General features: G+C 36.3%; 3 protein-coding genes across 3 annotated transcripts; 1 reads left to right on the top strand and 2 right to left on the bottom strand.

Annotated features, from left to right (window-relative positions):
* Positions 1–336: 336 nt before the first annotated feature.
* On the bottom strand, positions 337–1,146 carry LOC108361499 (trypsin-like). The gene is made up of 2 exons (XM_017614127.1): positions 1,118–1,146; positions 337–1,066 (listed from the first exon to the last, which is right to left on the bottom strand). Exons 1-2 carry the CDS (start codon positions 1,144–1,146, stop codon positions 337–339), a joined length of 759 nt encoding a protein of 252 aa, XP_017469616.1.
* Positions 1,147–2,423: 1,277 nt separating this feature from the next.
* LOC108361509 (trypsin-like) lies at positions 2,424–3,240 on the bottom strand. Its single transcript, XM_017614138.1, has one exon. It carries the CDS (start codon positions 3,237–3,239, stop codon positions 2,481–2,483), a length of 759 nt encoding a protein of 252 aa, XP_017469627.1. The 5' UTR covers position 3,240; the 3' UTR covers positions 2,424–2,480.
* A 10,736-nt stretch (positions 3,241–13,976) lies between these two features.
* LOC108361498 (trypsin-like) lies at positions 13,977–17,030 on the top strand. The gene is made up of 2 exons (XM_017614126.1): positions 13,977–14,119; positions 16,619–17,030. Exons 1-2 carry the CDS (start codon positions 13,977–13,979, stop codon positions 17,028–17,030), a joined length of 555 nt encoding a protein of 184 aa, XP_017469615.1.
* Positions 17,031–17,098: the final 68 nt, after the last annotated feature.

Here is a 17,098-nt window from a genome sequence, read left to right as displayed (position 1 = left end):
TTTTTTTTTTTGTATGCATGTTACCTCATAACTTTGGACCACGTTAACCGATTTCAGGATATCAGGAGGATAAAGGGTCAATCTACATTCATTGTAAACTCTTACCGTAAATCACAGCACAAGTCATATATATAAATATTTATATTTGCATGTATGTACGCAGTGATTTTTTATTAAAGCTAGACTATCTAATCAAAGTTATCGATCCAAAACCTTTTGTGTGCGCCTTTCTTACGTCAATGACAAAAACACAAATATGTTTGTACATACTTCATTTTAATCAGATATTTTAATTTTTATTTATTTATACTTTCTGAACACTTTCACAAATACATTTTAAATTTCGTCAATGGCTTTCAAAATCCAATCACGCAGTGACGCCACATCACTGTACACACCCGGATAACCTTTCTTAGCGCAGGCATATCCCCATGAAACGATACCAACTAGCTTGCCCTCAGCCACCAATGGGCCACCCGAATCACCCTGGCATGAGTCCTTCTTCAACGCATAGGCACACACCATCGACTCTTTGATTACGTCACCATACTTGTAAGTGCTCGAAGCACAATCCTCGCTTTGTACAATCGCTAGCTCGACAGCCTGCAAAGCTGTGGGTGGTATCAGGCAGTAGGCAAAACATTTCGTACCCCAACCCGTCACTATGGCCGGTGTGCCGGTGGGCGGTGTCTTCTCTGCCAATTCTATAAAGCGTATGCTCGCCGTTTGTTGTAATGGTGTGGCCAATTTCAGTATGCCTACATCATTCTCAATGGTTGCTGGATTATAGTCGGGATGGTACTTCAGCGCAGCAACCTTAATTAATTCTCCACCCTTTTTATTATTAGTGGAACCGGCGCGTATGCGCATGTTCGTAGCCTTAAAACTTTGCAGACAGTGTGCAGCAGTAACGACAATATTCTCGTTGAGTAGACTACCACCGCAAAAGTGACCGCCTAATTTGGTGGAGATTGATACTTGATAGGGATGATCCTCGATGGTGGTAGCAACGCCACCTACGATGCGGCCATCCAGTTCGGACGACATGTATGCACCAAAAGTGGTGCTGAAAAATGCACAAAGAAGCGTAGTTAAGCGTAACATTCTGCTACTTTACTAATGCTGGAATGAGCTTTTGAACTGCATTTTTATAGTGGAGAAGGAAGGCCATAAAAGGCTAGACAGAATAATTATTGAATGCATTAAAATGTCTATTTTATCAATAGTTATGCCAGTGTTGCGGGTGCTTACCGTAAATTGTAAGCAGAATTAGCAAATGCAAGGTGTCAACTATACATAATCTATAGACCCTTGAATAGAGCATCGTAAATAAAAAAAATAGCCTTTACGCACACTTAGGCAATTTTGAATCAGTTTTGTAATAACTCGGTTCACTATTAGGGTCTTCAGCTCGCCCCATTGCATTCAAAGCTAATAGGGGAGTGATCTAGCTCTATTTCAGTTGCATCTTGCTTTTCCTTGTTATAGCAATAATAAAGGAAGTTTCCTTGCACATCAATTAGCCATAAAATGCACCCTCGAGTCGGTGTCAATGAGAAAAGAAAGTTCGGGAGTACCTTTTTAACTACAGCGAACTACTCTTAGGAAGAAAGGACTTATTGCAGTTTAGCAAAGGCTGAACTAAAACTAGAACATATGAAACTGTAAAGGTCCTTCTGGTCGAGAGTAAATTGGATACCGTGGACGGTTGTAGTTGGTCTTAACTCTGAATTCCAGTGGGTCTTATTGGTCGCAGTTGTTTTGAGGTCGACGTCTCAACAGTTCCTCTTAAGTTCGCCAGCTTTTTCGAGTCTAACCAGAACTGTATACCTCTCCGAGATTGGCATCTGCCGCCTCCAAAATTTTTAGCTCTAGCCGCAGCGCGTAAACGTCCAAAAATTCTATCACAAATTTAGACGATTTACGGAAAATTTCAGTATCAAAGTACCAAAACAAGCACGGTGACTTTGTGGCCAATGCTTGTGTACCTGAAGTAACGAATCTGATAAACAGATTTCCGACTCCGAATCGCTTTTGAGACAAAATGAAATTGCGCCATATTTGATGCGAATGATTACCGACCATGGAAAAGGGACCATATACGCCGAAGTGGGAAAAAAAGATCAGGATCCAAGAATGATGAATTTGCACAAAAGGTGGCAAAATCAATATTTACTTCATGGAATGATATGTACCGTTTTCAGCAGATGAACTATGCTTAATTGACTCGAAAAGTTACCTAATTCAGTTTTTACGAAGACACCATAAGTTTCTGTTATGTCAAATCTTTCTAGTCTAGATTTAAAATATAGTTCTATATACGACTTTGATCGAGAGACCGCTCTTAAACGGTTGTTGTCGTTTTCTAATTGTTGCATACTTTCTTAAATAACGGGCTCATGGATTGAAACATAGTTTATTTATTTGTTTCTATTTCTTTTTTTTTAATTTTGTTTTTACTCAAAACATTCAATTTATTTTCAATTAGCCTGTTCCAGGATCCATGAACGCAGCGAAGGCACGTCCGCGTATACACCAGGGTATCCCGATCTAGCGCAACCTCTGCCCCAAGAGACAACACCAACCAATTCGTTGTTAGCAACCAATGGGCCACCAGAGTCACCTTGACAAGCATCCTTATTCAGTGCGTAAGCACAAACCATTGTCTCCTTAATTTCCGAACCGTACTTGTATTCGCTAGAGGCGCAGACATTTTCATCCACAATATCTACTTCAACTTCCTGCAGGACAGTTTTAAGAGTCAAGCAAGTAAGATAACATTTAGTACCCCAGCCGGTGACTGCAGCTGGAGTGCCGGTAGCTGGTGTTTTTTTAGCCAATTTGACGTAGCGTATATTCGCCGACTCAGCAACTGGTGTGGCCAATTTCAGAACACCAACATCGTTAACCATAGTCTTGGAATTGTAGCCAGGATGGTAGGTGAAGGAGGAGATAGCAACCAATACACCGCCGGACTTGTAGTTGGTGGAACCAAGGCGTACGCGAATTTGGCTTGCTCTGTAGGACTGCAGGCAGTGAGCAGCGGTCACGATGGTGTTTTCGTTGATGATGCTGCCACCGCAGAAGTGTGAAGCAGATGTAGTTTGCAAGGACACCTGATAAGGATGTGCTGTAATGGTGGTGTCAACACCATTCACAATACGACCGTCCAAATCATCTGGCAAGAGACCACCACAGGCCACACTAACCAATGCGAATAATGCTACAAAGCGAAACATTTTCAAAACTTGAATGTTGGTTGTATAAAATTTCGCAAAGGTTTTTATAGCCCGAATAAAGGAGGTACTAGTAGTTATCATTGCAAAATAAAAATCACTTCACACTTTTGTATGTATGTCCAACGCTATCTTTGAGTAAAAAATTAATGAATTTAGCAATTTAATCTCTGCAGAGTGATATGACAAACGCCGACAACGAATGTTGATATGACAAACGCCGACAACGAATGGATTTTTACGTTAGTAGTTTTGAACCAGTTACAGCCAGTTTCAACCGGTTTGTGTTTCTAATTTAAAAAGTACTGAACGATGTATACATGTAGAGAAATATTTATTTAAGTCTTTCTATTATCGACTGGGTTTTTCCAGCTCGGCCAAATTCTTTGAATATATCTCTTTATACGAGAAAAAAATCACAAAAATAATAATTAATAAAATAAATAATTAATAAAATATATATAATAATAAAAATAATTAATTGGCAATTAATAAATTGAATTTTTGTTTAATAAATTGGCAATTAATAAATTGAATTTTTGTATGATAAATTGGGTAACAATTAAGGCTTAAATTGGTGAAAAGGTTCTTAATTGCCAATTAGGTGCCTGTTTGAACATAGTTTAACAGCGGCGGTTTTCAGGGGACTCAATAAAAATTTTGCCATATTGAGTTTTTCGTTTTATCAAGGTTGGTTTTATCAAGATTTGACTGTAGTATAATTAGCAATATTTTTTATGTAATGTAAAGTTTAGCCTTTTAAACAATAAAGTTATATAAATAGGGGTAAAACCACCGCTGCTTACCATGTAACGGATCTATATATATTTAACTCGTGCGCCGGGTATTTAATGATGGACTTCGCCCGAACTTTGACTTTTTAATTGTTTTACTTCGTTTTTTTTTTAATTTTATTTTATTTAGTTCTATTTGATTTTCCATTTTTTACGCAGTTTTATATAGTTTTATTTCATTTTATTTATTTAAATTTTCTAACTTTATTATATTTTATTTTAGTTTTTCTTTTGTGTTATACTATTTTCCTTATTTAATTTAATTTTTATTTAAATCTTTTTATTTAAGTTTTTATATTTGCACTTTAGTTTTTATTGATTTAAATTTTTTTATTTCTCTTCCTTAGGGTTATCACTTTATTTTATTTCTTTATACTTCAGTTTTATGGGTATTTTTATTTTTATTATTTTTTCATTTATTTACTTTTTTTTAATTGATATTTTTTATAATTTATTTTGTTTTATTTTTTTTTATTTTTTTATTTGTTTTTCATTGAGTTTTTTATTTTTTTATTTAACTGTTATTTTTATTTTTTATTTTATTTGATTCTATTATATTTTTTCACTTTTTTGTTTAATTTAATTTATTAAGTATTTTTAATATTTTTATTGAGCTTTGTACCACGATTGTTTATTAGGAAGAATTGAAAAAGCAACAAAGTCTAAGCGGTAGAAGTTATAGCACTATTTCGGAGATCACCACATCTCCTCATCAGACTTCTTTTNTAACCACTGAGCTATGTACATCCCGTAAACTCTTGTTGCTAATTCATTTTCCTTATTCAACCAACTACTATCAAGTGCAGCTGATTTGCCGCTATTTAAACTCGACAGCGTGGTTGTTGTTGTCAATTCTATACATCCATTTGCTTATTTGCTTTTTTGTATAGTTTCAGGCAGGCTCTTCCTAAACTATGTATTTGTCAATGTTATTGTGGCTTGTTAACATTTTATTTTTAATATTTTTATTGAGCTTTGTACCACGATTGTTTATTAAGAAAAATTGAAAAAGCAACAAAGTCTAAGCGGTAGAAGTTATAGCACTATTTCGGAGATCACCACATCTCCTCATCAGACTTCCCTGCTGAAGTCTAGATAAAAGAAGTCTGATGAGGAGATGTGGTGATCTCCGAAATAGTGCTATAACTTCTAATGAATTCTTTACGTGCTGTTCTTAGGTAAAAAGGACAAAAAATAAAAACTGAAGCTTTTGAAGGGCATTTTGAAGGTCAAGGTAATTTGTTATTCAATGTGACCTTCAAAGGTAAAATTTTTGATTCTTTATATATTTTTGGCCCAAAACAAGGTGTAATGAACTCTTAACAATTTTTTCTTTAATGTTTGGGGATCGTAGGCCATGTAGCTCGAGATCGGCCAGTGATTAGCGGATTGGCTCTCCACCGTGATTCTTACCGTATCCTTCCACTGAACTATGTGAGTAAGTTATACGAGATACATTTCTTCCACTGGGGCCGACATTACGCGGTTAACGTCAGAGTTGAGTCCGCAAACCCTGTTTCTTACAACCCCGGGCTCTTGAACAAAAACTACCTACATATGCTGCTTTTGAATGGTGAAGGTTTATTTGTAGAACCTTCATGAACAGATTTAAATGATCCGTCCCTTTCCATCACTTCTGCCGGTCTCCCATCGAACGCTTCGACAATGGTGTCGGCGGCGTCCTCTGATTCCGCTGTCAGAAATCATTCGTCCACCGGTAAAAACAGACCCGTCACCGGAAACAGGTTGAGTCTCACTCTCTATTTCCTCTGCAGAGTCTGATTCCACCACCGCACAGGGGACCTCGAGAAACTCTTGCACCTGCTGCACAGGGGCAGGGGCAGGACTGTTCAAGGCGTTTTCTGTGCCGGAAATAAGGCCCCCTTGAGGGGGAAGATTATCAGCCCCAGGTTCACTCTTTGTACTTCCCGGTTCTGTTACCCTCGTTCCCTTTTTGTGCTATGATGGTAATGGAGTAAAAGCCATAGCTAATGACTCCTTTGCGGTTTGCGAGGATTGGGAGAGACTCCTCGTTTATCACTAAGGCGAAACAACGCTGCTGCTCCCTAAACTAGCTAGTAGCGCGTCGTTGAAGATCTTGATGATTTCCAAGATCTCCTGAGGACTCGATGGTTCTCCTGGAACCGGCTTGCAAAGCAATTTCATCCCTATGTACTGCCACTTAGTCAGCGTCGGGCGACAGCTCCCCAAGAGGGGAAATGACTTCCTAATAAAGGCGCGCCGTCTTTTCGTCGACGCACGAAACTATATTGATGCAGCTTTGGTAGAGCCCGACATCGCGAACAGTAAGCGCAGGACCAGAAATTTTCTGGAGAATCTCCTCACACACCCGGCAGAGACCGAACAGACCTCCAGTGCTCGGCGGTATGGTTCCCTCCGGATGCCCCTGTCCATTACTGCCGGGATCAAATGATCCTTGGCCAAATCGCTGAAAGCCCTCAAATTCCGTGTAGGATTTGGAGGGCTGGTTAGTCTAGAGGTTTTGGGCCTCTTTGGTACATGACCGGTATTGTCTGCCAACCGGTACAGAGTAGTTGTTCAAAATTCGGGCGGAACTTAAAATTTTGCTCTACGTCACTTTGCATAATAATAATAATTTGACGCTTTTACTTTTGCTAAGTGTTTGGCCGAGCTTCTCCTACAATTTGTGGCGTGCATCCTGATGTTTTTACACAAATGGAGCAACCTACAGTTTTACGCCGCCTCTGCCCTGCAAGCTTTTACATAGCAGAAATACACTCGGATATTTGCCATTGCCTGCCGAAGGGCGACTTTTGTTAGAAAACACTTTTTCCAATTTAGATTTTACCTGGACTAAGGACGGAGTGGTAGTGCTCAACTCTAACCACTTATTCACAGCGGCATCGTTTTATAAATTTAGATATTGCATCGTCTTTCGTGCTGTCAAAACTCGTCCTAAACTCGACGAAAGAGTGGTTGCACCGATTTGCGTATCCAAAGTCTTCTCTAGCATTTGGCGGACTGTAAAAATCTGGCCAATGGTGGATTTTCCAGGTCTGCAGCCACAATGCTATAGTCCAATCAGGTGGTTCATGAAAGGCTTCTGACTTTCGTACAGAATGTCCTGCTGTACTTGTCGCCCGCACACAAGACCTATTTACGCTCAATATTTGATAGAATGGCCTGTCCAGTTTGAGCAGCTCGGTCGGTATTACGTCGATTCCTGGCGCTTTGTTATTATTCTTCGCAAACGACTCGTCTTGGCTGAGTGGAGGGTCGTAAGCTTCCCTCCCATACATTAGTTTAATTTCTTCCTTGACAAATGCGCGATGTATGTATGAATTTATAATTGCAGAGAAGCGTTCCCTACATCTTGGTGCTTCGACATTTGGGGAGGTCATTTCGTATTTGCATTGTGTTGTCCACTTACGTAACAAATAGTAAGCCCAGCAAAAGACAAACGCCTCTATATAACGGCACCTACTGCTGAGCGGCCGCTGCTGACTTCAGCGAGTTCTTAAACCTTCTTCCGTGACCCATGGATAATAATCTAAGTACATACATGCATAATCATAGTACATACATGCATGATTTCGCATTCAAGCTCAACTACAATTGCCGTTCGGAGTGGGCGTAAATCTTAAGGTCTCTCCCCAGAACTTGTTTTTTTTTTGCTAGTCTCCCTTCGTCTGCTGGAATCTAACGACTTAATTGGAAATGGTTTAATCCAACATATTTCTGTCAGCTCATTGCAAGACGATCACGCAAGAAGCCTTATCTAGTTTAGTGACAAAAAAAAATTTATAAAACAAGGCGATTTCAATAAGGTGGTGTTTGGGCGGCAGCTGAATTTTTCGTCGTGGAAAGCATAACGTCAAAATGGTGTGTTTGTGGTAATTCATACTGTCCTTGTGCGTATACATGTTTTACTTACATATGGCCAACACCACCCTTATTAAATTCGTCTTGGTATAAAATTGGTTTCGACGTTTGTGTATGTACATTAGGGTGGTCCAAACAAGTAAAGTCGGAATTTTAATTTAGGGAGTGCCCTAGGGTTGTTCTATATCGGAAAAAATATATCCCAATTTTTTTGTATTTTGAAATCAAAAAAGATTCAGAGATCGCTCAAGGCGCTCAAAGTTTTCCATGTATTTTATGTGAGAAAAACAGCTTTTCGTATAAATGGTATAGAATTCTAGAAAATCAATATTATTGTTTATTACTAAAGATTTTTTATTCGTCCACTGCGTTTTCTGAAGTTTTTGGCGGACTTATAAAATATAGTTCCTATGAAAAAATGGTTAAATAAACAGTTTGTTATTATTATTGGGAATCTGTTGAAGAGAAACAGATTTTTTCGATCGATATTGATTTTCAAGAATTCTAAACCATTTCTACGATATGTTGTTTTTTCCCCATATAAAATACATGAGTGCTTTGAGCGCTCAAAGTAAAAAAAAAAAAATAGGGATATATTTTTTTTCCGGTTGCATTTTTGGACCACCCTAATATACCTACTTAAGTGGGCTTGAACTATAGACAGTGATCGGACTTCTACCACATTGTGGTAGATCTGCCACTTTTTTGAGCATCTACCACATCTACCACACAAGGTCTGAAATGTACCACATATTGGGCCGTATGAATAAAAATAAGCAATTGCTTTTTCTTAAAATTTCAGTTCATTTACTCAATTTATTCAAACAAAATTGAAGTAAAAGGTATGAAATTTTAAGAAAAAGCAATTGCTTAGTTTTTATTCATACGGCCCATTAGCGTTTTTCAGTAGTTTTATTTTTTCTGGACACAATTTTCTTAATTTTAAGAGCAAAAATTGTTCAACACTAAACACTAACAACAGCCAGAAGGGAGAATAAAATAAACCGTAAAATAGTAAATTTTCTCAATATTCAATTTTTCCGCAGGAAACGTGGTTTTATCGTGTTAAATTGCAAAATATATGATTTATAAAAGGAATTAATAGCGAAAATGTTAAAAAACGGCAATTTTTGTGAAAGTATTAGCAAATTTCAGTGCATCTAAAGCTTCTAAAGCGTTGTTTACTTTTCCCTGAGAATTGTCAAAATCGGCAAATCCCAAGTAGCGGTTGCTTGAACGTGCCACATTTGTTCGCTACATCGTGATGTGATAAAAAGAAAAGCTGGCAGCACTCCGCAAGGTTGTAGAAATCTTTCAAAATATGATCGAAAAATATCTTGATATGGAAGGAACTGCTTTACACTGTCAAGGAAAAAAATTGCCAAAACTCAATGCAATTTTTAGCAACTTCAACCTTGCACTTTATTATACTAAAATTATTATTTTTTAGATTCTAATTAAAATGTTCGCAATTTAGGTGTAACCTTGCAGATTGTTTTTAATTTTTTTACAAAGTTTGATCCAAAACCTGAGATCTACCACATTTTTTTGAAATCTACCACATTTTTTTCCAGATTCTACCACACAAATTTTTTTTAAGTCCGATCACTGACTATAATATGCCTACGTGGGGAAACTTCCACTAACTACATACTTAATCTCGATGCATGTTTATGCGTAAATTTCACTAATGGCTGTTGTTTTCTCAGAGTGCAACATATTAAAGAAAAAGCACGCAATATTCACGTGAACCACTCAATAATAGGAGTGTTCGCTATGCAAAAAATTTTTACAAGTTGTACCCAGTAAATCTTGCAAAGAGAGAGCACAATTTTGACACTTCATTTGGAGGGGAAGTTGCAAATTCGTGGTGGGAAAATTTTTGCCTGTAAGAATTTGCAAGCAAGATTGTGGCACAAGGTTGCATTTTTGTCAACATTAATTTGAATCAACAAGTTCGTTAAATTTAAAAATGAACAATCTTGTTGCGATTTACTAATGAAAGAAGTATGAAATATTTGTTTATTCAATTAATTTAATTAATTCCAAACATTTGAAAGGTATCCGGCTGAAAAAGTTGTATTCGTAATCGGAACGCCCTCGACACCGCTGTCGATATAAGAAATCCGACAGTGACTTCAAGAATAAAGTCAGAATAAGAATAAATATACGTATAGGTGCTCTTTTCAATTCCACCTGAAATTGTTTAAAAAATTTATTATGCTCGAAATGCAACCGTNTCCGGCTGAAAAAGTTGTATTCGTAATCGGAACGCCCTCGACACCGCTGTCGATATAAGAAATCCGACAGTGACTTCAAGAATAAAGTCAGAATAAGAATAAATATACGTATAGGTGCTCTTTTCAATTCCACCTGAAATTGTTTAAAAAATTTATTATGCTCGAAATGCAACCGTGGACGCCAGCTGGCAGTGAAGCTTGCAAATGTTTGCTAATTCCTGTTCGCGCAAAACTTAGTAAGTCTCTCACTTTGGGAGAGTAAGGTACCTTATTCTCTGAATTTTGTTACTGGCTAACTTTTACTGGCAGTTGCATAGCGAACACTCCTAATATATGAGCTTGACAGCCCTGGCGCAGGGCACAATAAATGCAACATTATTTCGAGAAAAGAAAACGCCATAAGTAGAGTGAATTGCGATAACAAACATTCATGAGTATGCACGTAATTATAATGGTAATTTCGGTGCTTTGAGTGCTGTGGCAGAATTCTGCGAACTCTTGACCAAATCAAATCGTTTTAGCGGCGTTTTCTCAAGCAACCCTTAACTTAATAGCTTACTTTATATTTAAAGGTCAAATTAAAATTTATAAGAGCATTTCTAGTACATATCAGTTTTTGACGTGCGTATGTCTCTTGGTTGTAAGCCAATTTAAATCAGGATAGTATAAATTTTATTGCAACCTTTAAATATACAGTGAGCTTTAAAGTTAAAGGTTACTTGAGAAAACGGCCCTTATCCTTTTTGTAATAAGTATCAAGTGAAATTCACTGTTTGATTAACCTTTTAATGAATAGATTGCTGTGCGCGCAACTATTTTAATCATTTAATTAGCAGATAAGAAACAAAATATTGAACTTATGAGTTGCCGAACTGCCGTTTAATTGTACCGGAACCAATTATAGAGCCAAGCATAGCGGGAACATCAGTGAACCTTTGGTGCAATACTGGCACCTGCAAAACAAGCAAGTATTTCCTGAAAAGGCGACACAGAGTGGTGGCGAAATTTCTTCTCAGGCAGAGAAGAAGTGAGCTACAAGACATAATAGGAATGATCATGGTACAATCCATGGCGTAACACGCAAGTGATTTTGAAAAAAATATTAAGTTTTTAGAACCGGTCTAATGTGTTGCGGATTTAGACAGCTGCATGAATGTGGTGGTTGGCATTTATGAGACAGTCCCCTGCAGCAAATCAAACTGGTTCAGAAGTTGCGCCGAGCTGGACGGTACTAGTTCTTCATCTATCCCAACTCAATGCTTTCAATTTTTTTTTTTAATATGGCGTTGTCCTACGAAGTGACAATTGTCGCCCTCTGCAGAATTTTTGAACTTGTTCTGATCTGACTCTGGCTTAGATGGTTCTGAGATAGTTCATATAAAAACAGTTCCTAGATAGTTCAAAAAGGGTCACCTCCGGGCTAGAACAAATGTGGTTAGTTGGTGGTTGGTGGTTGAGCTGGTTCCAAGAAGTATAGCAGAGAGCCGTTTCTTTAAATACTGTAATTGAATAAGTACGCATACAATTGTGTAACTAAAAAATACCTAATTTTATGATTAAGGAGCTATTTGTTTTGCACTAATTTACTTTTTGAGGCAAACTGTGGTTTAAAATTAGGAACATAAAGTGTCAGTTAATCCTTCATTTTCTAAAACCGTTATTCTTAAAAATATTTTACATATATGGTTTACGTATAATGGGTATTTCTGTGATACTTATAATTAAAAATCTAAACTAAGGTGTGTGAAAAAATGAAGAAACGGTGATATATTGAGTGCTTATTTGTGATAACTTAGCGTTAAATTGTATTAGATGTATTGAAATGTAATATATAGACTCTCCGGCATCTAATAAGGAATTTTGAATATTCACAGTGGTTTTTTGTGCTAAATAGTTTTAGTTAATTTTTTTATTTAAGAATGGCCTATAAGTATTATTCACGTTTCTAACTGTTTTGGAAATTTAGTAGAATTCTAGAAACTGTTATAAAAACTTCAATACTTTAAATCGAAGTTAGAACTGGGTTTCGCTATGTCATATTTTGGCGCCAAAATTTGTCGCCATATTTTGATACAAGTTTATCTCTTTTATTCGCCGATGATATTATGGGCCAAGAACCAGCATTGTAGCTGGTATAGCAGCGCATGTACACGACTGAATGTAAATCAATCGCTACACCGTTTTTTAATCCCATTTGACAATTGGGTTGTTCACACTTGCCTAGTTATCATGTTTTCTGGTTATGTGGTTATATTTTTTATTCAGTTTACAACAATAACATACACTACAGAATAATAATTTTTAACCAGATAATCCGATAACCTGACAAGTGTGAATAACCCAATTGTGTTTTCATTTAGTTGATGATAAATGTCATTGAATTTGACATAGTGAAAACAAGGATTTATAAGTATGCAGTTCTAGAGCCCACTAAATTTTAATACAATTTATCGCGCTAATTTTTCATGACTCTTTTTACGCACGCTCTTGAAGGTGATCTCCCATTTAATTATTTTCGTTTAAGATGCAAGGTTACACTTTACTGCACCAAAATTTGATGGGCTACAAAACTGAATACTCGAAATATTTATAAAAAACTGATTAGAAAGTTTGAAATTTGAAAACCGTTTTACAGTTCTATCAAGTTTGCAGCAAAGTCAGGAATTTGAATTTAAATGGTTTATGGAATATAAGACATACTTAAATAAAACTTAACGAAAAATATTTAAAATGAAGAACATTGGAAATTAAAAAAAAATTACTGCGTAACTATGTACACATTTCTGGTGATCAGTGATATATTTACGTATGTGCAGTATCGGTATAATCAATAGCTCCCCCATTTCAAAGCGAGATTGTTTACCACTTTTGTTTATTTTCTTTTAATCTGATTAAAAAGTCGTTAAATTTTCCTTTGTTTTGTATGAAGTTTGAAAACACAGTTTATATGATTTTATTTTAAGCATGATAATTTTTTTTTTTTATAAAAAAATAACAAACAAATTTTAACTCTCAATATATAGTGAATATTTAAAAAAAAATGATGTGCGCAGACTTACTGTTGAAGTAAATGAGTGAAATGTATGTACGTACATTAGATTGTGTCAAATAAAATGAATTGTTTTTTTTCCGGCGCCATATGACAGTTTTACAGACACAACCCGTTTCTTTAATCCTTATGTCAACAGCAGAAAAATTATACGTATGTCAACAGCAGCATGCCCGGGTATGCACATACATTTTGTATGGGAAATGGCATTGTATTGCGACGAAAATGTAAATATGTAACACATTTTTTCTAATTTGGATATGTCTTTATTGTTATTGCAAAGATTATTTAAAAAATTCAATGCAATGTAGAATAAAAATTTGGGTACCACATGCAAGAGGAAATTTCTTTAGAATTTAAAAAGTTTAAAATGTTTTGGATTCACAAGGACGAGTAGGTAATTCGAAAATGTTATCGAGTTTATATAAGTCCTTAAATTTTAATTTTTTCATAAAGAAATATTGCGAAATATCCATGATACAATTTTAAATTGAAATTTTCAATACTTACCAGTCCTTCTGAACTAAAAACTTAAATCTGTTTAAATTCTATAGGATTTCCCCTTAATACCCATACTTCTTCTCTAAGCACATTTCACTGAATTTTTTTAATCATTTTTGAATTACTGACGTCAGAGTGAAAAACTAAAAACGCAATTTTACTATATTTGGCCCATGATTTCGCGAATTGATGTTTTTGTTTAAAATTTACTATTACGGGATCCCGGTATCCCGGGATTAACATTCCTAGTACTTACACTCTGATGTTTGCTTGAATTTATCGCCCAAAATCAATGGATGTGATATGCCAGTATTATTATGCATTAAAGCTTCATTCGGAGACACCATGGTTGAGTTGTACAGGGGTAAATCTCAAATCACCACCGATAAAGCAACCGCCAGATCCATGTCGCGCCTTTTACTGTAATAAATTCAAGTAACAAAAATAAGTTTTCACTTAAATTGCTTTCGTGAAACTTACCTTTAAGGTATTTCGTCTGAAATAAGTCTATTTATATTGGATTTCTGTAGAAGAATTATACGCATCCACGTTGAAATTGCCAAGGATAGATTCACTATGGGACCCCGGATCATTGTTGTCGCCAGGGAGTGAAGAGGAAATGTTCTTCAAATTTATTTCCTTATGAGATTAACGGTTCTATGAAAGGCTGCACAATTAGAGAATTTCAAGTACTTCTTCACGAACATAACACTTTCGTTATGTTATTTAAGGCGACAAAAGACCATGGAACCATAATCTTAGCCAATGGAAATGGTAAATGTGAATTGTTGGTGAAAATGTTGGAACAAAATGTTTAAATAAAAAAATTAATTTTGGGCGGGACGAAGTTCGCCCGGGTCTGCTGGCATATTTCATTTAAACTAATTGAATTTAATTTTAAAACATTTGGCAACCCTTGTTAAAGGCTTCAATATTATTCAAAACTTTCAAACTAAAGGTTTCTTAACAATATTTCCTGTGACAACCATATGTTATAATTCTTCAGATAGCTTGCGTATAATTAATTTAAATTTGACTATTCAAACAGGTGGCAACCATTTTGGCCTCTTGACATCCATTTATTTAATAAAATTTTCAAATAAATAACTCCCTTAATTGAAGTTAAATTTGATTTTTTTAACAGGTGGCAGCCCTCAGATAATGATTGTATATATCTCCACGCCTAGTTACAGTAATCTACCAAAAATATTTGCTGAGAAATGCAGTATGAAAAATTCCGTTTGTATGGGGGGTGCCACGCCCCTTGTCTAGTCGAGATTAAATGTTATTATGTTTTTTTATGGTTGCTAACCGAATAAAGTGATTTGTGCGAAAAAATCTTGACCATCCAATTTTCGGTGGCCCACTTGAGAGATTTTCACTCATATGCGTGTTTTTTTTTTAATTTAGCACGTTTTTTTTTTAATTCTAACATTTTTTCTCCTTAGTGTACCTTTCGTTGATTAAGTTCAGCGAATAACCGTCCCATTCAGATACAGCCAAATGATCATTTAAGCACAAAAGGTGTGAAGTAACTAAGATCACTTTCAACTATTATCCCAATGCAGAGAATGCGCATAAAGTAGCCCCACATAGACAGCATAACAACAATAACACCAAGGCGCACGCCACAAATCGGAGAATCTCGGCCAACTTTATTATTAATGGACAGCCTACGATGCAAGCCTTGTTCACCATTTTGCTTCTGAAAACATGCAAACAATACATTAGAACGACTATGTTCAAATACATACGTAAATATCACCAAAGGAGAACTTACCGATTTAAAGGCCATTGCACTATATCAGTTGGAAAAATCTTTAAATCAACAAAAACACATATTTGCTTTTTAATTAACCAGAGAGATCCCTTATTTACTCCAAGTTAATAGTTACAACAATCTCATAACAATAAATAACACTGTTATAGACTGTTTTCGAATTGGGCGTGGCACCGTTCGCTTTGGGACTAAAAAGGTGTATCTGGGTAACCGCTTTATCGATTTCTACCAAACTTGTTTCAATTATTTCATTAAGTCCAGCTCAGCATATTATCGAAAACGTTTGAAATCGGGGAAAACACCACTGCTTATCATGCAAAGACAATTTAGAGAAAGTTGAAATGTCGATATTGGTACCTGCGCCGGGTATATAAAGTTCGGTTTCGCCTGAACTTATACTTCTTTACTTATTTATTTATAGCATACGTAATATAAGGTTTATGTATCACATTAAGTACGTATTTACATATTTGTTTCAAGACGGCAAATTTTGTTACCAATCACACGATCTATCTAAATATACACATACAGTTGTTCAAATAACAAGAAAAGTTTNATTTATTTATAGCATACGTAATATAAGGTTTATGTATCACATTAAGTACGTATTTACATATTTGTTTCAAGACGGCAAATTTTGTTACCAATCACACGATCTATCTAAATATACACATACAGTTGTTCAAATAACAAGAAAAGTTTCTTCTTGACTTATACTATAATAAAATTATCGAATTACTTAGCAAACTTTTTGCTTCGTGGCTGTTTTTTCAGGTGTTAACTACAACGAGCATATTCAGTTTGTGACGGTCGTGGATTAAAGAAAAACAGTATATAAGGGCGCAAAAACTCAAGTAAGGCACAGTTGAAAGTTTCGCACTGAGCATTTCTTACGACAACTACCAAAATGGCCAACAAATTCGTTTGCACTTTATTGCTCTTGGTTGCGGCTACAGGCGCCCAAGCTGATGGAACTGTAGGTGGTTCAGCTTCCTCTATTAGCGCTCACCCGTACCTCGCAAGCTTACAGCTAGCCGATGGAACCATCGTCTGTGGTGGCGGTTTAATTAATTCCAAGGTCCTTGTCACGATGTTAGCCAATTTGTCGTTGGTGTCAATAATGATGCTCAGACCATTAAAATCGCTAAATCTAGATATGATAGCGCCTACGATATTGAAACCAATGAGAATGACATCGCTATCGTGAAGTTGGCCGAAGCCGCAAGTGTTAGCAGCTACCTTGGATTGGCAAGCAGCTTACCTTCAAGTGGTGTACTCGTCAGTTGGGATGAAAGCAATGCAGTGGTACAAGTATCTGAAACTATCACCAGCGCCAAGGTATGCGTTACTCAAGGCTACAAATACGAAGACGGCGATCTTTACAATTCACAGTTCTGCGGTTTGGCTGCGAACGAAGCTTGTGGTGAATTGCCTGGAAGTCCTTTGGTTGCTGACAACAAGTTGCTCGGTGTTGTGTCCTGGGGTTATGGTTGTGGCAACAAAGACAGTCCAGCTGTTTACTCTAACATTCCAGTCTTGAAATTGTGGATCGAAAGTGTTTTGTAAAAAGTACTTACATATACAATAACCCATTAGTGCATAAGGTCCCTTTAAAGGGACGGTCAGCTTTTGCT

The sequence above is a fragment of the Rhagoletis zephyria genome, unplaced genomic scaffold, assembly GCF_001687245.7.
Source record: "Rhagoletis zephyria isolate East Lansing unplaced genomic scaffold, Rhagoletis_zephyria_1.1 Rzeph_scaffold_00778, whole genome shotgun sequence".
In the NCBI taxonomy this organism is placed as follows: domain Eukaryota; kingdom Metazoa; phylum Arthropoda; class Insecta; order Diptera; family Tephritidae; genus Rhagoletis; species Rhagoletis zephyria.
This window is presented reverse-complemented; position numbering and strand designations above follow the sequence as displayed.